At 36.6% G+C, this 26,002-nt stretch overlaps 1 protein-coding gene across 1 annotated transcript in view; it reads left to right on the top strand.

Moving 5' to 3' along the window:
* COL25A1 (collagen type XXV alpha 1 chain) overlaps positions 1–26,002 on the top strand; it is a 456,841-nt gene that overhangs the window by 392,709 nt on the left and 38,130 nt on the right. The window contains exons 18-23 of the mRNA XM_035030134.1: positions 2,545–2,589; positions 16,446–16,508; positions 21,026–21,094; positions 22,201–22,245; positions 23,790–23,834; positions 24,762–24,839. Of these exons, the coding sequence (XP_034886025.1) occupies positions 2,545–2,589; positions 16,446–16,508; positions 21,026–21,094; positions 22,201–22,245; positions 23,790–23,834; positions 24,762–24,839 (345 nt within the window). The remainder of the gene's footprint in view (positions 1–2,544; positions 2,590–16,445; positions 16,509–21,025; positions 21,095–22,200; positions 22,246–23,789; positions 23,835–24,761; positions 24,840–26,002) is intronic.

Genomic DNA, 26,002 nt, shown 5'->3' with positions numbered 1-26,002 from the left:
ATAAAAATACTTGATCCCCCTCTGGAAGGGACCCTCCCAGTTGAAGTATATCCAAAAGTACTGGGGGCAAAAGCAGAATCCCAACTTTGACAGTGGACAAGGGTCTCCTTTAATGGAGGGTAAAGAGTCAAGGGAAAGGAAAAGTATAATGTGTAAAGTTTAATCTACTTGGACAAGTATTCTTTGAACGGAAGAACAAAACCATTCTTAATTATAACCCAGATCTGACCTTGGGCCATGCATGCCCAAGGACTCAACCCAGAGAAGCTCCTGGGCCAAGAAATAAGCAAGAGTGGAGAAGTCAACAAAAACTGTGTCTCACTGGAAGACAAGCCTTCATGGTGTAAATACAGGGAATTTATATAGGAAGAAAAGTCTTCCTAAGAATGTTGAGATGTTCCACAAAGGGTAACATTAAATATTTTATAATCTTTCATTGCATTGACTACTACATTAAGTAAACATAAATTTGGAAAGTTCAAATTCCTTTCTGAAATAGTTTTCCTTTAAAAAGTCCATTTAATAATGTAATATAAATACATACCTACATACATACACATGTAATACAAGGAACAGCTAAATGCTAAAGTCTCTGTAAGTATTCAACCTACATTGTAAAATATCCCATAATGTTTCATACATATTTCTCATTTTCTCATTTTCAGGAAACACGGGCGTGTGTCTGTGTATGCATGTGTATATAAATATCTTTTTTAAAGTAGTCATACAATCCTTTTAATATGGTGGGAGGGAAGTGTATGGTAAGAACTTCTGCAGGGAAACAGTGTTATGACCGCTGTATTTTCACACGTTTCAAACTCAGGATGCCCTGAGTTTCGGGGGCCTTTCCGAAGACAATACAAAACTATAGATTTGTCACCAATAGGTTTACTTTTATTTGTTGTGTATTCTACTGCAGTTTACTGTATTTTCGAAGGCCTTGTACTTTTTTTTTGTCTTTAATAGTATTACTTTCATATCATGAAGAGCCATAATTTGCTCTGGTATTATCATTACTTTTAAGTAAAAGAGAATCTTCAGTAAAATATGGATGCAGCCCTTCTACTGGATCTTCTTAAATTTATCAAATGAAGGGCAAAGGGGAAAGAAAAATAAAATAGAATGTATAATGTATAATGTTTCTTTGGGAAGTTTAATCCACTTGGACAAGTATTCTTTGAATGCAATCTCAAATTCTTAATGATCATTCTTTCTTCTCTGGCATAACCTCATCTTAGTCTTACTGTTCACTGTACAAAATTTGAGTTATATAGTTTCAAACAGCGTAGGTTTCCTTTTGCATTCCTGAAGTACCCGTGACCTAAACCATCAGGAAACTCATTGTTCCCTTTATATCTAACCATACAGCTTGATAAACAGTCTCTAGAGTCATTTTTTGATAATACCAGAGCAAATTATGGCTCTTCATGATATGAAAGTAATACTATTAAAGACAAGATATCTGATTGTAGGTTTTCCTTGGAATGAGGATTATTAAAGCATTTAGATGAAGTGTCTCCCTTTACCACTTTTATTTAGTTTAATGCCCTAGTCTCTTTTAGTGTAGTTGTCTGTCCCACTGACTGACCATTTTGAAACAGTGTGTGCCTTTGACCCTCAAATGTTGTTTCCACAAATAATAGTCACCTCAGTCCAATATAGGATGGACTTTCATTTTCCCCGGCGATTCCTTTATGCTTCTTTAGTGGAATTCAGGAGATTTTCTAAGCAATGTAACCTCTTGTCACTATACTTTGTCCTTAAAATAATGTAGACAATTCTGTGAAAATGAGATTTAGCTTGACTCCAGTGTGCTCACACAAAATGTACCACTTAATCTCAAACCTGTATTCAGAAACAGCTGCACGCATGGTACCATTAGCCCTAAATTGCTAAGCAGGGTGACCCAGACTCAACAATTGTCAGAAATACAGGCTGGAGTTAAGTATAATCTTAACCATGCATTTATCTTCTCATCATTCAGGAATGGAAAAGAAATCTTACTATACTTTTAAGTGAGCAAGACTTTTAATGTATATTGTTTTGATGTGACCATCTGTTCACACAGCCAACTCTTGATTATCTGAGGTAAGAGAGCCTGGGAATAGGATGCATTATTCAAATGCATACATAATCCTCATTTCAGCAAAGAGCTTCAGCTTCCGCAAGAAATCACTTACCAGGAAATAATAAAAAGTAGGAGTTCCTTTTCCTTTTACTTCTCTTGCCTTCTGGTCGAGTTGCTAATGAGCAGTGAGATGGCAGGAAGAGAGAAAACCCTGAAAAATCTGCAAAATGGTCAACCAATCCCTGAATCAAGAGTTGACTGAATTGTATAATCTCACCAAAGTTCTTAAAACTAGACAGTATTTATATATGTGTGTGTATATATATATGTATATGTATATATGTATATATATATGTATATATACATATACATATATATATAGCAAGTATTCAGTTAGGAACATTTGCCATGTTTTTCTCCAGATACTATGACTGAGTGACTATTGTTCTATAATGCTATGTGATTTTCCTATGTAGGGTGAACCAGGGCTTCCTGGGCTTCCTGGACTTCCGGGGATAAAGGTAAATACTGCACTGACAGTCTCAGCTTCGTAGAACTGTAATTGTGAAAGTCACAGAAATCAAAGGAAAATAGGTAAAAATGAAAACTAAAAATATAATGCTACTCTTTAAATACTCTCCAACCATCTCAGTCAATTAAATTTTTTAAATCGAGGGGCGCCTGGGTGGCTCAGTCGGTTGGGCATCCGACTCTTGATCTCAGCTCAGGTCTTGATCTCAGGGTCATGGGTTTGAGGCCCGCATTGGCATTTTTAAATTGAAAACTAGGCACAGGTATTGCTGACGTTTGCCATTGCTATCTGGACTGTATATTCTACTATTAGAACCTACTATGCCACTTGAAAAAATGTAAGTGCCACATAGGAATTCTTTAAAGTCTAGAATGTCCACTTTCACATTTTAATTTTATTCTTAACATCCTGTCAGATTCCGACTGGAATCAGAGTCTTAACATCCCCATAAATCGAACTATTTAGGCAGCTGTTTTTGCAATTCATTCGTTGTAACAATCGCTCTAAAGTATCTTCTGCTTCCACTTCCTGTCAGTAACTCTCACTGCAAAGGACAAATCAGATGACTATTCTGACCCATATACTATTTCCATAAACTTTGTGTGTATCTTTTGAAATAATTACTTAAAGCTTAGTTTGAAAACATTGTTTTACATGTTTTAAAACCATCTAAAAATGTCAAGAAACATACATTTTTTTTTAATTGCTGAAAATTTTTCACATGGCAACTGACAAGGCTTAAAGTTCTACTGCCTTAGCAGTGTTGACTCCTTTAAAATCTGCTTTCTAAAGCTTAAAAGCTTTAAAGTGGTTTTTTTTTTAATTCTAGAACAGTTTGATAGAGTAACATAACGCCAGTATATTTTTCCTTACATTGTTCTCATAGATTTTGAATCAATCTTTAGTGTGCATTAGACCATTCTAAAATGAATAATCCTAGTTTCAGTGTGAGGGTTATGTATACTGTTAGATGAAGGTTGTGTTTGAAGTATGGTACATGAAATAATATGGCTTTAGAAATAAACATGTTAAATTATTGAGTTCCCCAGACATCGTACGGTATTATATACGTATATTATATATACGGTCATAAAATATATGACTTTATTTGGTATAAGTAACAGACATGAAAACTGTGTTTTTCAGTCTGGCAGTCAGAAATTTCTGCTTTTTGTTTGATGTTTCCAGATTAGTATCATGGACATTCAGATATGTCCTTTTAATATATTTTGTCTTTGGCTTCCACAGTGAAAAAGTACACTGTATGACAAAGCATACTAAAGGGCCAAGTCTTTTCCTTATCACTTGATATTTAGCAAAATAATTAAATATGTGATTTCATATTGTAGAGTTAATTTATGGCAGTTCCTTAGTAATTCCCACACATTAAAAAAAGAGCCTTTTACAAATGATTGGGAGATCATAGATGTTTAAAACAAATTTAAGAAAATTATACTCAACATGAGTTAAAAAGAACACTGTTGCATTATAAATAAGGGGGAAGGCATTGGAAAGGAGGGACATTTGGGAAGGGCTGGGGGAGGGTTTCCTGCAGCACTTACTCCTAAGTTAGCAGGGCTGTACTTCCAATGCCCGGCTTAGTGTGCCAGGAACCTCAGCGCTTCATTGAAATGCGCTTGTCCCTTCTCCTGAGTATGATGCACTGTCTTGGTGAGAAAGATTATGTAAGGTTACGGTGAAGGTGTTGGGGTTTTTCCCTCCGAAACAAACAAAACCCAATTTGAATTACTCTATTTGTTTTCATTACCTCTTATTCATTTTATGTCTCCCACCACGAAAAATATCCCATGGCCTTTCCCTAGTCATATGTGACCTTTTGAACTTTATGACCTATTTTGAACTTTTTCAAATTGGGAAGAGTGTTGGTGATTTGTCACCTCCAGTAAACGCTTTTATTCCAAGGGTCCTAGGACATTGCCAGATGTATTTTGTCAAGGTCATATAGCTGATATTTTCCTTTGTTTTTTAAACCTTGACTGTGATTGTTGTGATAAGAAGCTAGCAATTGACAAAACCTTTTATCTTTCACTAGAGATCCTTTTCTGTGCAATTAGCAAGTGCTGTTGGGGAATTACCCAGTATTTGATTTAAATCACAGATTCTGTTTTTGGTTTAATTAGCTTTGTTGTCTCACTCTAGTTCAGGATATGAGCAATGTTCTTTATAATGTAGTAGGTGCTCAGAATACAGAAGTCATCTTGTGAAGGAGACTATTTCAGAACACATAGTCATTAGCAGGCATTGGATATTTATAAATGTGGAGTTACAAGTTTATAACCTTAAGATATAGCTTCATTAACTTGAGCTGTTCTTTATTCCTTCAATATACCTTGCTTCTACTCAGTTGCTAGCCACAGGATAGTTAATCGTGATTTCATAGTTTGAATGAGTAACAATATTTAAAAGATGAAACCACATGTATGGATTTAGAACGTGTGGTAGCAAGAACTTGTGTGATAGTTCATGCTTTGGAAATACTTCCTGTTGCTATTCATCCCCTTCTTATCTGCTGGTACTACAGAGAGCATGCAAATGCCATCCGTTATTTTACAAGACATTGAGGAAACCAGCCATGACATACCAGCGAAGCTTTGATTCACCACCTGTTGCTCTCAGGGAATGGTGGGGAACTTAATGAGCACCCAAATGCCTTCCACATAGCTCTTAGGAAATGAGCAAAGTACCTAAATACAGACAGCAGACTCATCTATCTATCACCTCAGAGTCCCACTCAGAGAAAAGTGCTGATACCTTGGGCATACATAAAAAAAGTCACCAAGAACAGGCATACCTTAATTTCAAACTACTCTTAAGCTTCCTGCACAAGTATTGGAAAGTTCTCTCACCATGTGGAAGACATTTGGAATTCCTGTTTCATGCATTCATGGTTCATATAGTGTCAAGATGTTCAGCTGGGAAAATTAAATTATGCACAATGTACCATGTAGACATTGATCTTCTGGAATAAGATTTGAGCTCAGAAAATGATTTTTATAAACAAGCCTTCATATATGTTTTTCATGGGTAAAACTTACTGTAACTAGCTTTTCTGATATCACATAAAAGGGTAAGATCTGAAGTTCCTATTTAAAAAAATTTTTTCTCTCCACACTTATTTTGAAATATGTAAATATGTTACTTACCCCTTTTATGATTATATTACCCTAGTAATGAAGCAGTATAGAGCAGTGATCAAGAGACCTGACTTTAGAACCAGACCACCAATGTGTGGGTACTGGTTCAACCCCTCACGAGTAATGAAGCTGTATCATGACATTGGGCAAGTTACAATAATCTCCCTGTCCTCTGGTTTCCTTATAAAATGAGAATCATCACTGTACATAACTCAGAGAGTTGTGTATATTAAGTGAATTAATATATGTGCGGCTCCTAAAATATTGCCAAGCATATAGTAAATCCTATATAAATTTTAACTATTACTCTTTCTTTCTCTTAGAGCAGCTCAGAATATTGCATTGGTTATGTACATGTTCAATATAGTCTTTCCTCATGTGAGTAATTTTAACCTGGAGAACGTAAAGCCATTTACATTCTATAGGTTAATAGAGGTAAATTCTGAAAACTCCTTTGCTGTGATAGATGAATATTACCTTTAAGAGCAGTAAGAAACCTACTTTCTCTTGAACATCACACGATCCCCTTTTCCTATAACTCAAATATATTCCAGGAACAAAGGATGAAGGAACCATCTGTGCATAAGACATGGTACTGTCAAAATTCTCCTTCCTACACTGTTCACAAGAGAAACTGAACATGTAATGAGGAAAATTTTCTAGGCCCCAGTCATAGTGTTACCTGGACCAAGACATTTTTTACAAATATGGATTTTCAAAGCGTGCTTTTCTCCTTTCAACAGAGACCAGCAGTTTATCTCATCATATTCAGAAAGTAGATTGGAAAAAATTTATATAACACAGTAAAATTAATAGCATAGGGAAACATAATACAGTAAAAATTACATCAAATGAAAAAAAGCTTTTAGGTGGCAAAAAAAATTTTTAAGTATTTTCCCTCAAACTTGATAGATTTCTTCTGGCTTCCACATTAGTGAAAATTTGACATTCAGATTAAGAATTTGAGGATTGGGAGGGTATGAGACAGTAATTGGTTCTTTATACCTCATTATATGAAATCATCATTGCCACCAAATCATATAAAGGCTAAGCTTTACAGGTGGCAGGAACATTTATGTTGGCATTCTTAGGATTAATTACAGTGTTTAATAATCTAATAGAAATTTACCATCTAAATCCATTGGAGATGAGGTTCCTTCCTCAGAAACATCAAGTCACATTTTAAAAGTGAGAGGGGAAAGTTTTTGGAAGTAACATAGGATGTGAAATGTATTCCTAAAAGAAAAAAAGAAAAGGAAGAAATACTGGTTAAAAGGATAAGATTGTGTTATTGTTACTTATAATTATTTCCTTCCTGCACAGAGTGTGTCTGAGCAGCTGAGTAGTTTAAGAATACAATTAGGAAACTCATGCAACCAGAAATCAGAGATTTTTTAGCAGCCATAATGAAACCTCCAATAAATATACTGAATGTGTTTTCATGATGTAATCCTGTTAAGAAAAAAAAAAAAGCAGAAAGGTATGTTTCTGAGTTTTAAATAAATCTACTATTGCAGTTCATTTTCATCATATCACCAAGATGTTTTAATTTATACTCAAATTTTATCCTTAAGGGAAATACTGTTTTGGGGACAGACTCTACTTTCTCATTCTTTTTTTTTTTCCCCTCAATAATTTTACAAATCAATCATTACAAAAACTAGCTGCCTGGACGTTCTTATTACAACAAATGTTCTTTCTGTAATCCTCAGAAGCAGGTATCATGCTGACTTGAATTCTAATTAGCCTTTAAGCAAGGAGAATATTGTATGGCTAATGCATTCAGTGTCAAGACACATTAATCAAAATTATTGGTGATGCTTTAGCACCCAGGCAAATCAGCACATATTTTTTAAGGCCTATTGTACTATTTTTGGGCAATGAAAATTGGATCTGCTTGGGAGTAATAAATATCATGGAAAACATGACTTGGGTTAAGCTGGTATGTTAGAGGATTTTTTAGACAGGTTAAAAAAATAATATCTTTTACTGCTTTAATTGATAATGACATAAAAATAAAACAAATGGTAATAAATGAAAAACCAGAGATTTTTCTGTGGGCGAGAGCTAATCAGTTAGGACTTTCTGGCCACCATTCCACTTAACAGATGGTAAGCTCTGGAAGTTTATAGGGAAACACCCGGGGAGCCATTTCTGTGTGAATGAAGCCATCTCTTCCTTTCTTACCTTGACCAATAATCCCCTCTATGTATTTGTTGACTCTTCTCACCTTTGTGAAATTCTCACCTTTATGTAAATTTGATAGAAGAGTATTCAGTAGACTGTCCCAATAGCCATTTAGAAGATAAAGGAAGGTGGTCTCAAATACTTTCTTGCTATGTATTAAATATGGGCTTGAAGGAAAATCAGTCCAGATTTTATTATGGAATTCTAAAACTTAATGAGACCTTTGACGGTTATTGTTAGATTTCAGAAAGATCATATTCTTAGGGAATTTTCTACCTTTCCTTTGCCTTGTTTTAATATAGAAGGCCAGTTTTTGTTGCCCTCTTTTGTTAAAGAAAGTAATTGTTTGCATTGTTTTGGGGTATTTTGTTTTGTCTTAGGGTGTTTTGTTTTGTGTGTGGGGGCGGTTGTCAGAATACACAGAATTTATAAGCTATCTCATTAAGCTATTTATTTATTTTTTAAAAAATATTTTATTTATTTATTTGACAGAGAGAGAGCACAAGCAGGGGAAGTGGCAGGCAGAGGGAGAAGCAGGCTTCCCGCTGAGCAGGGAGCCCAATGCGGGGCTCGATCCCAGGACCCTGGGATCATGACCCGAGCCGAAGGCAGCCGCCCAAATGGCTGAGCCACCCAGTCGCCCCATTAGGCTATTTAAAGTTTTTTTGTTTGTTTGTTTTTAAAGATTTTATTTATTTATTTGACAGAGAGAGAGACAGCAAGAGAGGGAACACAAGCAGGGGGAAGTGGGAGAGGAAGAAGCAGGCTTCCCACGGAGCAGGGAGCCAGATGTAGGGCTCGATCCCAGGACCCCGGGATCATGACCTGAGCCGAAGGCAGACGCTTAACGGCTGAGCCACCCGAGCGCCCCAGCTATTGAAAGTTTTTAAAAGTAACAACAAATGAGTTAAGTAAAAGTGGCTTCAGTCAAAAATCTTATCTTTTTTGTATCTTTTTAAATCTTATAGAGTGAATAGATCCCACCTACCTATAGCTTAATTTTCTTATTTATGCATACATTGCCAATGTATGAAAGAAAGCTAGGTGGATAGAAAGAGAGAGAAGAAGAGAGATCTAATATTAACACTCTAATCAGCAAGGAAAATTTTTGGTGCAAAATCAGGATAATTGTTCAAATATAGTACTTACTAGCTATTGTGACTTATCTTCCTTGAGCTTCATACTGCAAGATCAAAGTTGTGGCTGCTGAAATGGTTAGCTACAGTTGGAAAGGTCAATGTGAGACCATTAGGCCCTCCAAAGTTGGTCATGGGAAGATACCTCTTTGATCTCAGCTAGAGCTATTCTCTGTAGGCTTGGTTCTGCATCTTTATGTGCCCTGGCTGCTTAATTAAAACCTTCATTCAAATTAGCAAATTGTGTCAGATTTTCAGATGGGACTGCTTGCTGCGTTGCAGCGGCTCCCAGCAATGTACTTTGAGGCCTACACTGTGCTATGGGCTGAATAAATAGCATTTCTTCTGCCCAACCCAAATCCCAGTCTGGTTGCCTAAACCACAGCTACTCTATTATTGATTTTTTTCCTACCAGCTTAACACAGGGAAACATGTTACAGTTTTGGTATTGAGACTTGATTTTTTTTTATTATGTTATGTGGTATATATATACAATGGAATATTATGCAGCCATCAAAAAAAGAAATCTTGCCATTTGCAACGATGCGGATGGAACTAGAGGGTATTATGCTAAGAGACTTGATATTTGAACTCATTGGTGGTGAGCTAATTAATTAAAGAATAAACAAAGGACAAAACTCATGAAACAACCTAGGAAGAAATCAGATGCAACATCCAAGACAAGAGCAGAAAATTAAACCAAATTTTTCTTCATTTTGGAATTCAATGCTGCATTAGTGCCATATTACAATAGCACAGACAAGGCTTTCCATTTCTCTGACAACCATTTAATCACTGGCTAGCATGTGGCTTGGGGAGCAGAATATTGTGCCAGCAATTAACTGTGTTTAAGCAGTTAAAATTTTGGAATGTGTTAAGGGGTTCTGATCAATAGTGCTGTATATATTTTATCTCCGGGCTTTGGTTAAATCAGAGCTCTGTATTTCTTTTAAGAGTTAGGTATTATATTGTTTTATTTTCCTGTGTCTGTCTCAGGCATAGATGTAGTTGGATGTTTCCAGGACCCGTGAAAACACGACGACAAAAGTAACTGATTAAACCTGGATTTAATAGTTATGGTCATGGTAGAGGAACAGAAAATTTTAAGATACTTGTTCCTCTCCATTCTTCTTTCTCTCCTGTCTTCTCCCTGCTCTGTCCCAACATTCCTCCACGATTCCTTCTTCTCCTTCTTTCTCTAATTTTTACTTTTCTCTTTCCCTGTATTTGAGCACCAACTTTACAATGACATTTTAAGATCTGTCAGTTGGTTGCCTTCACTCTTTTGATTCCCTTCCATACAGGATCAGCAGCACCAATAGGAATGGAATCCCAGTTGGCTTTGTAATCTTGTTCTCAATAGGAACAAAAGTAAAAACCTAAAATGCTATCTCACTAGAGATGGTGATTGACTAGAGAGAGATGGAGGCAAATTTAAATGTATTTATGAAATGAGAGAAAATACATATATGAAACTTGAGAGAAGAACAGATTAAAGTGGCTCTGAAGTAATGATCTTCTCAACTCATTTTTTTTTTTTTAAAGATTTTATTTATTTATTCATGAGAGACAGAGAGAGAGGCAGAGGGAGAAGCAAGCTCCCAAGGAGCAGGGAGCCCGATGTGGGACTCGATCCCAAGACCCTGGGATCATGACCTGAGCCGAAGGCAGACGCTTAACCATCTGAGCCACCCAGGCGCCCTTTCTCAACTCATTTTTATGCTATTCATTGGGGCCCTGGTGTTCATGACAAACCAATGTTTAAAGCTCTGCCTTTCCCCTATTTTTCTTAGATATTTTTTGTTGTCATTTAAAAAAAAAGCATTAATACATCATAAACTGAAAAGATTAATATTGTTTCAGAAAATGTCATATTTTATTGTTTTCACTTCAATGGTGGAGCTATTTTAATTGCTGTTTACCTGTGTAAATACATGTTTCCCTGATTATGACAGTTAGCATCTTCCCTTTTCAAAGGATCTCTGCCTTATGTTTGCATGTAATTCCTGAAACGGCTCATAGAAATTATAATTTGGATTTTCGAATTCAAGTAATTGTCTTATAAATTTTTTAAAACTCTAAATTTAGTTGCCCCTTCATTAAAAGTAGTGTAAGGGTTTAATTGCACTGTTGTTCCAACTTCCTCTATTGTCTGTCTACCCTACCTTGTGTGCTCAGACAAATATGTGTGAATAATTTCCAATTTAGCAATCTTATTTCCTGTTGATTAAATCAGACTAGATGTATAAAAACAGTTCTGAGGATTATTATATAGTCCAATAAAAATAGTTCTCCTGCTCTTTACCCTGAAAACTTATATAACCTCATTTTTATATAGTTTGATTTTCTCCAAAGATTTTTTTCCCAAGAGTGTTTTGTGTTTAGATTATATTTCAGCTGCTTTCCCCTACCTTCTCCTAAGTCAGCCTCCTTCCTCTATCCTGATTAACTAGAATTGGGACTACGGTAGAATAACCAATTGCTTATTTTTTTCACCACAAAACCATAGGTTGTCATGGCTTTTCTCCTAGACATTTTAGGAGGTTAGAACTTTTAATCAATTTATATGTAATATATATATTCATATATATATATAATATAATCAACTTATATCTATTGAGGTTTTAATCAAAGAGGCAAGATTTTTTTTAAAGGATTAGATTTACTTAGAGAAATTCAGTAGGTATGACCATTTTCTCCTTTTCCTTCCTTACAGGAAGAAAACTCATTCTTAGTACATCTGTCACTTCTCTACCTTATACACTTCTGCTTTTGTAGTCCTATAGTCTCTGACAGCTGGATATTGTCTCATGAAATGATGATATATTCACATGAGAAAATTTAGGGTTACTTCTTGGAAGAAGTTGGAGAGGTATTGCGAATAGCAATATGAATATTGCGAATAGCTGCATGCTTCATATAGATCGTAGAGAATCAAAAAGTCACCTTGTATATCACCAATTAGTTGCAGAGATGTTGTAATACTATTACTAAGCACAATAATAATGATGATAGCTAACATTTTTGAGACTATAAGATAAGGGCAACAATAATAACAAAGTTATTGTTCACTTTATTCTAAAGACAACATTAAGTGTTTTGCTTGCATTATCTTATAACTCTTGACTAAGCCACCCTTTAAAAACAGTAGAATCTTCTGTTATTAGGCACCTCAGGATTCCAATTTGCAAAGCCAGGCTTTAACTCAATTCTGTACTTTTGTACCAAGAGTTCTCAAAAATTTTGGTCTCAAAACTCCTTTACACACTTAAAAACTAGGATTGAAAGAATTTTCATTTATGTAGGCTTATATCTATTGAGGTTTCTGTATTAGAAATTAAAATTGAGGGGCACCTGGGTGGCGCATTCGTTAAGCGTCTGCCTTCGGCTCAGGTCATGATCCCAGGGTCCTGGGATGGAGCCCCGCATCGGGCTCCCTACTCAGCGGGAAGACTGCTTCTCCCACCACTCCCCCTGCTTGTGTTCCCTCTCGCGCTGTGTCTCTCTCTGTCAAATAAATTTAAAAAAAAGAAATTAAAACTGAGGAATTTTTAAAAAATCATTATGTGTTAATTAAATAGCATTTTTTAATGAAATATAACTGAATTTTCTAAAACAAAACAAAAAATTAGCAAGAACAGTGCATTGTTATACTTTTTTTTTTTTTTTTTTTTTTGGCTAATCGCTTTAATGTCTGGCTTAACAGAAGGTAGCTGGATTGTCATATCTGCTTATGCATTCAATCTGTTGCAATTTGTTGTTTTAGTTGAAGTGTATGAAGAAAAACAGCCTCACACAGATATGTCATTGGACAAGGGAAGATTATTTTAATAGCCTTTTCATAAAATTGTGGATATTCTTCTTCAGTACTACCCAAACTCTACAAATGGTAGTTTCTTAAAGGTTAAATGAAATGTGGAATCTGAAACCATATCAATGAACTTTTCCTACTGTGTACACTAATACGGGTAAATGAAAGGGGTTGAGAACCTCTGTCATTAGCTTAGGAAGTTAAGAAACACCCGACCAGCTCAAGACTATGAGTAGACATATTTATGCATTATTTACTTCAACAATTGGCTTTCAAGCCTGAGACAGAAAAGAGACCATTGATTATTTCCTCCCCATCCTGCCAAGATATAGAGAGGATTAAGAAAATGTCTCCAAAGTGGTTGAGAGCTCTGGAATTAAATAAACATAAAATTGTGATCTTAAAGTTAAGTATGCTATTTCCCCTTGAATAAATTGAGATAAGAAATGAATACATCAATATGGTAGATGCTTTCTTAGAGTGAAATAAGGTAAACCTAATTGTACTCAAAGTCTTTAAAATTAGCCAATATTAGCAATGCTAAAATCATTGTGACTGTCAAATGCATTGCTAATTGTGTATCTGGAAATAAAAATTTCCCCCCTGAACATTCTATTTAAGGGAACTTACTATACTTTCCTCAGGAAAATTTAATGTATATTCTATTTTTTTAAAGGAAGAAAAATCACTTTTGTCTGACCACTGAGATCACAAAGCCTTACTTAGTTATTTGTGAATTTTGAAACTGCATGCTTCATCTTTGTATAAACTAAACACTAACCTGAATAAGAAATACATTTTTTCAACATTTACTCTTTTTTCTTCTCTTTTACTAGTATGCTTTAATAGTGTTCTATTTGCTTTGCTAAATAGTGAGATCAGTTTATTTCTACTTGAAGATATGCAAGAGTCTTTTCTGCCTATAAATTTTCAACCTATCAACTAACATTAGATTTTCATGACAGTAAGTCATTACTAATGATACACATTTACTTTATTACAATTTTTTCTTGAGGGTGGACAGAGAATGTTTATGAATTTGTATATGAAATTTTACTGGGAGAAATATCTTACTTGTAAATAAATGTATTCCATGTGATTTTTTTGTTAAAACTCTTTTTAATGTAGAATGGTCATCATTGATTTCTCCGAATATTGTTGATTTTCATTTTAGACAATTAAGAGATCATCCAAAAATTATTTGTTCAGAGGCCCTTTCCATTATGTGTAAGGATATGGGAATAGAGTCTCAAAAAATTCACAAACCATGAACCTAAAGCATTACTTAGCCTCCACCTTTTTTTTTTTTCTTAAACCAGTACCATGAGCATCAGAGCTAGAGATGAATATATTTGAGTTCTGTATCAGTGTGATACATTTTGTGGTAGTGATATCCATTTGTTCCCCACCCAGTACCCAAGGTTTTATGTGGCATATTTTAAAACTAACGTGTTTCAAAATATTTGATGACATTAAACACTTTTCATAAAAGATCCTCTCTGTATCTTCCTGCTCAACTCTAAGTATCAAAAAACAAATGTTGAAATATTACTACATTAGAAAAAAATCAAATAAATTAATAACATTAGCAACTGCTCCAGAAATAATCCAAATGGAGGTGGGGGAAGCAGTAAGTTTGGGAACAGAGCCATTACATTTTTTGCTTTAAAACTTCTTTATAGATTTCAGGAAGTTAGACTCTTACATTTGAGCTCACATTGTTAAAAAGAAATAAAACTTTATGGATACTGAAGAAAATATGAACACTGGTCTCAGGTGTTTTCTGACAAACATGTGGTGTCTTTTCCAACACCAATTATCCAACTCTCTGATCCTCTGACACCAACTGGGTGTCCTACAATTCAGTCCTATTGTGACACCAACTATTTAGGGTTAACATCAGACTCCACAGGCTTTAAGGGCTCAGTCCCACAAAGCTGCCCTCACTTTCAACCTCTTTATATAAAGGATGGTCTAGGGACCCCAATCACAAGTACTGGGTCCCCTGGTTACCTGCCCTTCTGACTTGGCTACAAATTCGAGGGTACTAGCAACCAACCCACCCTCATCCCCATTCAAGTTTGATAATTGGCTACAATAACCCACAAAACTCAGGGAAATGTCATGCTATTACAGTTCATTATAAAAGATTAAGATGAAGAGGTAGATAGGGTGAGGTCAAAAGAGTCTCAAGCACAGGAGCCTCTGTCCCTGTGGAGTTGAGATTTACCATCCTGCCAGCACATTGATGTGTTCATCAACTTGGAGGCTCTCCAATCCCTACTGTTTAAAGATTTTTATAGAGGTTCCATTACATAAGCATGATTGATTAAATCATTGGCTATTGGTGATTGAATTCAATTGCCAGTCCCTCTCTCTGAAGATGGTGAGAGGAGAAGGACTGAAAGTTCCAACTTTAACACCCCCCTCCTGAAGCTATCTAGGAACCCACCAAGTCACCTCATTAGCATAAATTCAGGTATGTTTGAAAGGGGTTTGTTATGAATAACAAAAGATACTCCTATTACTCTTTATCACTCAGGAAATTCCAAGGGCTTTAGGAGCTCTGTTCAAGGAACCAGGAACAAGACCAAATATATATTTTAATATATCACAACTGGGTTTCCTCCAGGTAGTGAGGAAGAGGTTATGGAGGTATACCAAGGAGAGATATTTCTCCTTTCATGCTGAACATTCCTGAATCTCTTCCCTGGCCACACCTATATATCAGTTATCTATTGCTGCCTACCATATTACCCCCAAAACTAACAACATCCAATACCTCACAGTTTTGGAAGAAAAGGAATTTGAGCACAACTCAGATGGGTGCCTCTGGCTCAGTGTCTCCCACGAGGATGCAGTCAAACTGTCAGCCAGGACTGTGGTTTCATCTGAAGACTCTACTGGGGTGGACCATCTGCTCCCAAACTCACACACATGGTTGTTGGTAGAACTTGGTCCTCACCATGTGGACCTCCCCATAGAGCTGCTCAGAGCATGGCAGCTTGCTTTCCCCAAAGCAAGTGATCCAAGTAAGAGAGAACAAGAAAGGGCCCCCAAGATGGAAGCCACAGTCTTTTTATAACTTAGTCTCCAAAGTAATATCCCATTACTTCTGCCAATATATTCTGTTCGTTAGATATGAGCCAGTAAGTCCAGTCTACACTTTAGCAGAGGGAATTACACAAGGGCATGAATACCCAGGAGGTGGGATCATTGAGGCCTGTCTTAGAGGCCACGTACCACATCCACCCTAACATAATGGATCTTAATTTGGTAAATGATAAGAAATAGAGGACAACAGATGACAAAGAAATTTGTAAAGACATCGGTCTGGTTTCTTTGTCAATTTTACTCTCTCAAGATTCTCCAAAGTTTTGCTCAGAGTATTTTCACTGACCAAAACCAATTCTGATTAATTTTATACTCAGTAGCTGGGTCTAGCAGGAAAGCTGCATACAATCAAAGGGGTAAAATCCCAGTAAAAGTAAATCAGTTTAACTTTACTTATTTACTGCCAAATGAATAACAATCTCATATGCCCATCTTTTTAAAGGGAGAACCAGGTTTCATTGGTCCTCAAGGAGAACCAGGTTTACCAGGGTTACCAGGAACAAAGGTTAGTGGAGTTTTTTTCCTTCCTTTATTTCTGAAATATTTTGTCATATATTTTTAATCCATTGTGTTGAAAGAAGTGTGGAGTGACTTTATTGTTTAGGTGACCAGATATTTTTGCCTAATAGAGAACAAAAACACCTATCACCTACTACTAACACTTCTAACGGAAAACCATATTAAATAGAGTAATAGGAAGCTAATTCCAGAAAGCCTCAGGTAAGACAACAGGATAATGAAATATATTAGTTGCTCCTGTTTTCCCCAAATTGTTCCTAAATTGATATGATGCTGTTTGCCTCCTGACCATATGAAAAGGTGGGGGAATTCTGATGAGGAGAGATAGAACTCATTAACTGCTGCTCCTTATCGCCAATTTTAGGACATACTTATAAATCAAACATTATTATTATCCCCCTCCCCTTGCCCCCTGCTCACTCCCTAGATTTCAAAGGCAAGTACTGATGTCATATAGATTCCTAAGTGTCTCATCTCAAAAGGATCTATCGTGAATAATGTCTGAGAAAGATCCTGTAATGAAAACCATGTCATGATCTTACACTTGGCAACCCTAGAGAGGGACCTAAAAGCAAAATCTATATGCCACCATATAAAAAATTATGTTGCTGTGGATGTAGTTGGACCCATAGTTTTCTTTTTATCTACTCAGTAAGACATAAAAAGGTATGGATGGAACTTTACTCATGACAGACTCATGAATCAAAGGGGCAAAATTAGATCAAACTACATTCTTTTATTTTTAAACTGTAGAAGTCCTTGCCTCAGTGTGTATTGCATTCACCAGAAATAAGCCAGGATGATTTCTAAGAGCTAGGGAAATATGTTCATGGTCTGTTTTGACAGAGGGGTCCTCATTTCTGCTGATCAAGAAAAAATAACTCTAATCCTAGTAAATGGAAACTATGTGTGGCCTAAGGGGGACTGAAACTCAGTAGAATTTATGCAAAATTGCTGTTTTCTCAAGCAATTTCTTTTTCACATTATGAGCTGTCAGGCTTATTAACAAAATATGAGGAATGCCTGTTTTAGCCTGAACAGATTCACACAAGAAATGTGCTTTCTGGAATAAAGAGAGAGGAAGCAAGAGAATAATGAGAATTCCGTGTTCATATGAGAACTGTTGTATTTATTCAGGCTTGCTGCCTCAGAGCCAGGTAAAGAAAGAAGCCAGCCTCATAGATTAGCAAAAGAAATAGAAAACTTGGTCAATGCCAGAGAGAACCAGGTGTGAACTAGATCTTTAAATGTTTGTGGCATTTTGTTTGCTAAAAAGGGGGAAGTAGAAGAAACACAGGTAGTAGGGAATGGAGTTCATCCCTAAATATCATTTCTTTAGTTCACTGATTTTCAACTTCCCTGAAGTTTCAGGGCACCTGGCCAGCTCAGTCAGCAGACTATGAGACTCTTGATCTCAGGGTTGTGAATTCGAACCCCATGCTGGGTACAGAGATTACTTAAAAACAAAATCTTTGAACTATTCTGGAGTTGGAGCGCCTGGGTGGCTCAGTTGGTTAAGCATCTGCCTTCAGCTCAGGTCATGATCCGAGGGTCCTGGGATCGAGCCCCATGTTGGGCTCCCTGCTCAGGGAGAAGCCTGCTTCTCCCTCTCCTCCCCACTCATGCTCTAACTATCTCTGTTGCTGTTTCTGTCTCTCTCTCTCTCAAATAAATAAATAAAGTCTTTAAAAAAAATAAAAATAAACTACTCTGGGGTTTCAAAAAAAATCCAGGTGTAAAGCCACAAAATCAACATTGATTTCTGTTCATGAAGAACCCAGCCTGATTTTAACAGATACTGCTCTGAATTCCCAATAAAAGTAAAGAATGTACTGTACTTGTTTTGTCTTTCCACAAGAAGGGATGTGGACAGGAAATTTGTTTTATTAACAATATTTTAACAATTATATTAACAATATGAGCAATTTTCAGCTGAATTGCTTAACATGAATTTGGTATCATAATGGAAAAGTCATGTTTATTTAAAATTCTCTCTGAGCCGAAGAGTGGCCTTTTTCCAGTTGTGTAGGCAAGTCTGGATTTGTACCACTAAATTCAGACTTCAAAAATAAACTAATCCTGCATATTTTATCCCCAACACAGTGAAGAGAGATTGTAAGGAAGGAAGTTGTATGATGGTATCTAAAAATTTGTTTTTATGTACTGCTGTTTCCTCAGCATCTGTATCAAGTGTCTGAGAGAAACCTATGTCAGTCTAAAGAAATGGGGTTTTATTACAAATAATTCAGAATATTTGAGTAAAATCTTTATTCATTAATTCAGCACATTTTTTTGCCAGAGATTTTTCTAATATTTAAGGATGAAGAGTAACTGCAACAAAAACTCTCTACTTTCCTGAAGCTTACATTCCAGTATATGTGAGACAGAGGTGGAAGGAGAGATAGAAGTAAACACATAAATAGTATAATTCCATAGGGTGACAAGCAGCTAATTAGGGGCATTGTGACAAAAAGTGATTCTAGGTACACATATATAGGCTCCATTCCTGTAATATGCTATAGATAAATGATTTTCTCAGGTTTTTGCTTTTCTTTAAAATAAGCTTATAATTACTACTTTAGAATTCTTCTGTAAAATATTAAAAGAAAGACCGAATATGGTACATTTTTTAAAAATTAAAATTCCATACACCAACAGAGACCCTTCCATCTCTAATCCCTAGAAAATCCCTTTTGGAAGATCTCTTCCATTTCTTCTATCCAGACAAGTTCCTTGCCTTTCTCCCAGGCTCTCCATTTTCACATTCTTTTCAGTTCATGCTGAAGAACCTGCTGAGTCTTCTTTAATCCTTGCCCTAATCTATCCCATCTCCCCTGCAAAACCCCACAGGCATCCCAAAGTGGGCATGATACAGATAAAGATCTTGGAATTTAGAGCCCCAAATCACCCAGGATGGATCCAGTGCAATTTTATTCTCCTTTCCATGATGAATCAGTTCCTTCAGTGAGAAGGGTGGCTTTCTCACCCATAAACATGCCATCACCAGTCTGAATTCCAAACCTTTTTGATTATTGCAATTCTACCTATCAGGCAGGAAGCGGACACTCTCTACTCTGTGCTTAGGAATGGAAAACAACACTGTCTTCCTGGAGAGCAATTTGGCAAGCTTTTCAAATGTTTGTACTTTTTGACCCAGCAATTCCCCAACTAGGAATTTATTCTAAGAAAATGACCAGGGGCGCCTGGGTGGCTCAGTCGGTTCAGCATCTGCTTTCGGCTCAGGTCGTGATCCCAGGGTCCTGGGATGGAGTCCCGCATCAGGCTCCCTGCTCAGTGGGGAGTCTGCTTCTCCCTCTCCCTCTCCCTGCTGCTCTGCCTACTCATGAGCTCTCTGCGTCAAATAAATAAATAAAATCTTTTTAAAAATTAAAAAAAAATTAGTCTAATCTTTAAAAAAATAAAATAACCAGATATGTGCAAAGATTTACATACAGAAACATTATGCAAAAAAATACAGAAGTTTGAGCACAGTTTTACATCACAGCTCTCCCACTTTAAAAGCTTTGTGATTTTGGCCAAGTTCCTTAACCTCTCTGAGCTTTATTCAGTCTCCTCATTTGTAGACTCTGAGAACCATCACCTTTCTCCTTTGTCCCAACGATTAAATAAGATAGCGCATGTGAAGTGTTTTAGGCAGCTGCTGGACTCATCAACAGCATAGTCATAAACAACAATAATTATAAAATACAACCTTTAGGACATGACTCGGATCTCACCTCCAGCAAGCCATTCTGGACCATTCAAAACCCTATGGGATTTCCTCTTCTCTCACCATTAGCCTTAATTACTCCTTAATTCTTAACTATTTTGTTTATATGGATCTTGTCTGTCTAACCAGATCATTAGCTCCTTGAGAGCAGTGATCATGTTCATACTTCATAGAGCTATGAATATAGTTAAAAGCTATAACACCTATGTATCTTACACCATTCTGAGCACTTTGCCTTCATAAATCGTGAGATCAGTACTATACTTTTCTTCACATTACAGAGAAAACTGAGGTTTTCAGAACTTAACTAATTTGTCCCAAACACGGAACTGGTAAATAACAGAGCCAGGATTAAAGCCCAGGATATCATCAAATTATAAAACCTGGCACTTAGCCACTTTGCCATGCTTCTCCCTGGCAGATCTTAAAAAGTGGCTACAGAATGAAAACTGTGTCCATGTCTGTCTTGAGATATAATGATGGTTCTTATCAATTCCCTTTAAAGGTCTTCCATTTACCAACATAGGTATCAGATAGGCATTACCAAACCATTTCCTTGTGTATAAAATAGGAATGATAATACAAACATTGAAAAATTGTTTTGATTATTAAATGAGATAACCCATGTTGAGATTAATACAATGCAGGATACATGGTAAATAAATGGTAACTCTGCGCCTTCCTTGATTTTATTGAATTCACTTGTTAATCTACAGGGACCAGCCTGGGGGGAAGGAGGAATTGCCATTTACTTGTTTTGTATTTTGTGACAGGGTGAACGTGGGGTGGCAGGGCCTCCTGGAAGAGGTGAGCGAGGGGAGCCTGGAGCCCCTGGACCAAAGGTCAGTTATTCTTGCATTGGAAGATAGTTTTCTTTGGTTTGGAAATGTGTCCTACTTACTTTAGAACACGAAACTAAAATACAGTTCCTCAACAGGTATTAAAACAGCAAAAATCACAATTTATTGAAATGCACACTGTTTGGTTCTTTTCAAAAGGAATTTTACAATTCAACTTTTCCAGTTTGTTCTGTCCAGTAAACAAATTTAATAACACATCCAAATGTAAAGAGGGAGGTACTGTCATATTAACATGCTATCACTCAGTGTGTATTAAAACTTACCTCTGAAACAAATAATACATTATATGTTAAAAAAAAAAAAAAAGAAGATAGTAGGAAGGGAAAAATGAAGGGGGGGAATTGGAGGGGGAGAGGAACCATGAGAGACTATGGACTCTGAGAAACAAACTGAGGGTTCTAGAGGGGAGGGAGGTGGGGAAGGGGTTAGCCTGTGATGGGTATTAAAGAGGGCACATATTGAATGGAGCACTGGGTGTTATACGCAAACAATGAATCATGGAACACTACATCAAAAACTAATGATGTAATGTATGTTGACTAACATAAGAAAATAAAATTAAAAGAAAAAAAAACTTACTGAGAAAAATGTTGATACGCATTGTGTTAGTTTCTGTGGTAACTTGAAATTGTAGAACACCCTGAAAATATCAGAGCTAAGGATTTATTTCACTATTCAGTCTTTATTCCTCTAAACTTCCTATAAACTAATATGGTAACACTTTATTCTAATAACCCATCCTAGAGACACAGGAAATGGTTTACTCTTTGATGAAAAAGAAATCTATGCCAACACTGTTGAGACTAATGAGGATTATTCATAGAACTCTTCCCATCCATGATGGGTGGGCAGTCTTCAGAATTATAATGGAATGAAGGTGGTGGCGAGACCAGAGAATGAGCTAATGATATGGTGATAACTACTTATGCTTTGTATTATAATAGCCAAAATTATGTCCAGCCATATATTGAGGCAGTTACAATAAAGTGTTTCCATTTTTCATTTTTCTGAGTCACTGCTAATTTCTTTTTTCTGTTCTTATCTCCTCTGTTATTTCTCTTTTCCATCTTCATATTCTGCTATAATAGGGGAAACAAGGTGAATCAGGAACTAGAGGCCCAAAGGGGTCAAAGGTCAGTAACCAAGTAACCATTTTAATGTCACATGAGGCCTTCAAGAGCTGTGCCTTTTGCCTCTTCCACAGAGAATCATGTTTTAAATTCTCACACACTGGGATTGCAATATTTTCATCCCTGTGATACTATCTCAAAACAATTGGTTTGTTTCATCTTGTTTATTTTTGTGTGTTCTTGTGCTTCTGACTATTCTTTAAAAGAAGTTGTATTTCCTGTTTCATGAGAATAGCTTCTTGGGGGAAAAAAAAGGACTTTATTTAATTTACATTATGTAGGGTATAATCTCATTTATTTCCTGGCTGTCTTTGTGATAAATGTTCAAATTATACTTTGCTTTTAAGTTAGTTGATTCCCTCCATGGCATTAAAATTTCACCGCTGATTGAAATTCTTTCCTTGATCGTAGTCTTTATAATATTTGCCATTATCTATATACTACTGCTAACTACTGTTAGCAGAATCATGTTATTTAAGATGCTATCAGCTAATAACATGAAAAAAATGGGTAAAAAATGAGGAAAACAGAGAGTAGAAATTATTAATTCTCTATTCATAACAAATTTAATTATTATGGTCAATGTTATTCATATAATGTGGGTGGAAAAAAATCAAAAACCCTTTTCCTGCTTACTTTCATTGGTCCATATCCATTTTATGAAATATGTAGAAAGATATAGTAAAATGCTTTGAATTACACCTAGGAAAAGGACACTACAAATTTAAGGCTGTCTTAAAAAACTTTCAAGTTGACACAGGTTCATATATATCTCTACTCCAAAGTTTTTCTTTAGACTTAGGAGAATTTTGAGTGTTCTCAGAGTGATGCCTGTGTGGTTTGTGCATGGACTATTCCTGGTTTCTCTCCAGGCTGGGTCATAACACCATGAATGGAACTTTAGAGATTTTTCATCCTGCATTTGAAAAACAAAGCTGGCTTTGCCCTACCCCTGACCTTCAGCCCTGCCAACCTGCTCTAACTAGCTGCTGTCCACTTCAGCACCTTCTGAGTGTTAAAAGGCCTATACCTATAGACTTTTCCTTAGATCTTCATCATCATCAAAGAGAGGCCTCACTGATGACCTTTCCCTTCTAAACCTCCCAAGACTGAGCTCTCCATTCCTTCCCTGTCCAGGTTATCGACACATCTTTTTTTTTCTCAGAAAACAGACAACCCAATTGATCGGCTCTTTTTCCCTTTGCCCCAAATCTCTTCATATAAAAACAAGAACATGGCTCAGTCTGAGAGATAAAAGCTTACTTTGGGTATCATAGAAACCACTTGCTTTGCTTTTGAAAATCTCTAGTAAGAAAGTTACTGTATATATTGTTGTTCCAAGATACTCATCTGAAGGGGAATTTACGGTGCATCTTTAAAAAGTATTTTCTATGTCAGTGGTTTTTGTTCTTCTAGTTGTTACTTCCATGTCAGAAGTTCATAAAAAGGTGCTGCTGCATGGTATTAAATACATCCTTAGATTTGAGAAATTTCTGGACCATTGGCCCCACTACTAATTCAGTTTTTTCTATTTTCACTGGGGAAAGGGTGATCATGGAGAGAAAGGGGACTCTGGAGCCCTGGGACAAAGGGTGAGTACACTTCTCATCTAAGCTTTTGGCCCCTACAAGCCCAGATTTGACTCATGTGTCCACGTGGCTTTTCACATGGCACCTGGACTAATATTACCCAACAACAGCACTGGAGGTAGACTACTGATTATTTCTGCTGCTTCCCCTGTTTTTCTTATTTTTTATTTTGGTCACCAGGTGCAATGAGTATGTAGAGTCTAACACATAAAATAAGCTCCACAAGAAGAAGGTCTAAAGAACTCTTTCTATCTACTTTCCCTCTGCTAACTGAGCAATAACAAGCCCATAACCATCCAGCTAATAGAATTTTCCATTTTTCAATTAAGTCCAATTATAAAGAAAGCAATAGCCCATATTTTCAAAGCCTTTTTTAAAGATAGGCAGGAAATTAGGACATGACTAATGGAAATTCAGTGGCAGAGCTATTGTCTAGGGTAGACATCTTATATCTGTACCCTATTTTGCTTTAATTTTAATGGAATTCTGTTCCTACTGAGAAAGCCAAGCATTTCCTACAGAACATTGTTCTATCTTCTTAAAGAATGAGGAAATAATCAATGAGATGTAGAAGTATAGAAAGAGATTAGGGGTTGCTTTAATTTTGTTGTTAAAGCCAACAAAACATTGCAAGTCAAATCAGATTAGCCTACATTTTATAATTTTCAGAAAACAGCTTCAGAAATTGAATCATCTCTTTTTAAAAAAAATCAGATTTCGTATCTTTAATCTACCATCTATAGGAAGTTAAAACCGCTGTCTCCTTTGCAATAAGGACAAAATTTGAACGTGATTACTCTGAAGTGCTGTTGGGCCATACAACGGAATAGATCAGAGAGAGCTGCATGTTGCTATTTTTGTTTTTGCCACAGTCCCTTGTACAGCCTAGCTTAACTTCCATGATTTTCCCTTGGTTGGTTTTCTTCACAGGGTCCACCTGGTCAAAAGGGAGATCAGGGAGCCACCGAGATCATAGACTACAATGGCAACCTCCATGAAGCCTTGCAGGCAAGTGACTGCCCCCTCCCCTGACACAGAGACACTAATGAACACCCATGTAATATGTGTAAATATCAGCTCCCATGCCCCATGCCCCAGGATCCCAGAGGGCTCCACTATTCCAAGCACACCCTCTTCCTGAGCCCATCCCCTTCTCCATGCCCCGGTGTATGCTCTTTATTTCATAGCATTTTTCAGTCTTTCCTTTTCTTTCCCTTCTGCCTTCAGATATGCTTTAGTGTTATCTGGTTTAAACCTTGTGCTCATTTTGCCAATTTTTGTCTCCTTGCTTCAAAAGGAAGCCTCGCAAAGCAATTAAGAGCCCTGTGGCTCTAGAATCAGAGTTGCCTGGGTGCAAATCTCTTGCTTACTAAGTGCATGACTGAGGGCAAGTTATTTAACTTCTCTGTGCCTCAGTGTCCTCACCTATAAAATGGGGATAGTAGTAGTACCTGTCTCAAGAGTTGTTATGAGGGGTGCCTGGGTGGCTCAGATGGTTAAGTATCTGCCTTTGGCTCAGGTCATGATCCCAGGGTCCTGGGATCGAGCCCCATATCAGGCTCCTGGCTCAGCGGGGAGCCTGCTTCGCCTCCTCCCTCTGCCTCTCTCCCTGCTCATGCTCTCTCTCTCTCCCTCTCTGTATCTCTGTGTCTCAAGTGAATAAATAAAATCTAAAAAAAAAAAAAAAAAGAGTTGTTATGAGAAATAAAGAGCTAAATACATATAATACACTTAGAGCAGTGCCTGGCACATACTAAGTCCTCTGTAGGTACTTCTTATTTCTATTACCATTCATAATATAATGTATTACCATAGAGAAATACCTATAGAGTAAAAATCCATAGACCATGTGGCTTGTCTCCATCACCTTTGCTTTTTGTTCATCCTTTCATGCTTGGACTCCTCCATTGTAGCCTGCATCAACATTCTGTTGAAACTTCTCTTATAAAGGCCATTAATGACCTCTAAGTCAAGCCCATTGTACTTCTCACCCTTGATTTTCTGTGACATTTCTACTAAACCACCTTCCTTTTGAAACTTTTTCTTTCTGGTTTTTCTAATCCTCTACTCTCATTTCTTCTAGTTTTCTGCTTTGATAGATCCATTCTATGTTAGTATTTCCAATTTCTCTGTCATCCCCTAATTTTTGGTATACTCAAGTCTCTGATCTT

The sequence above is a fragment of the Mirounga leonina genome, unplaced genomic scaffold (assembly GCF_011800145.1).
Source record: "Mirounga leonina isolate KUSES-001 unplaced genomic scaffold, KU_Mleo_1.0 Mir_357, whole genome shotgun sequence".
In the NCBI taxonomy this organism is placed as follows: Eukaryota; Metazoa; Chordata; class Mammalia; order Carnivora; family Phocidae; genus Mirounga; species Mirounga leonina.
The sequence above is the reverse complement of the archived record's forward strand: the minus strand, read 5'-3'. Positions and strand labels throughout refer to the sequence as shown.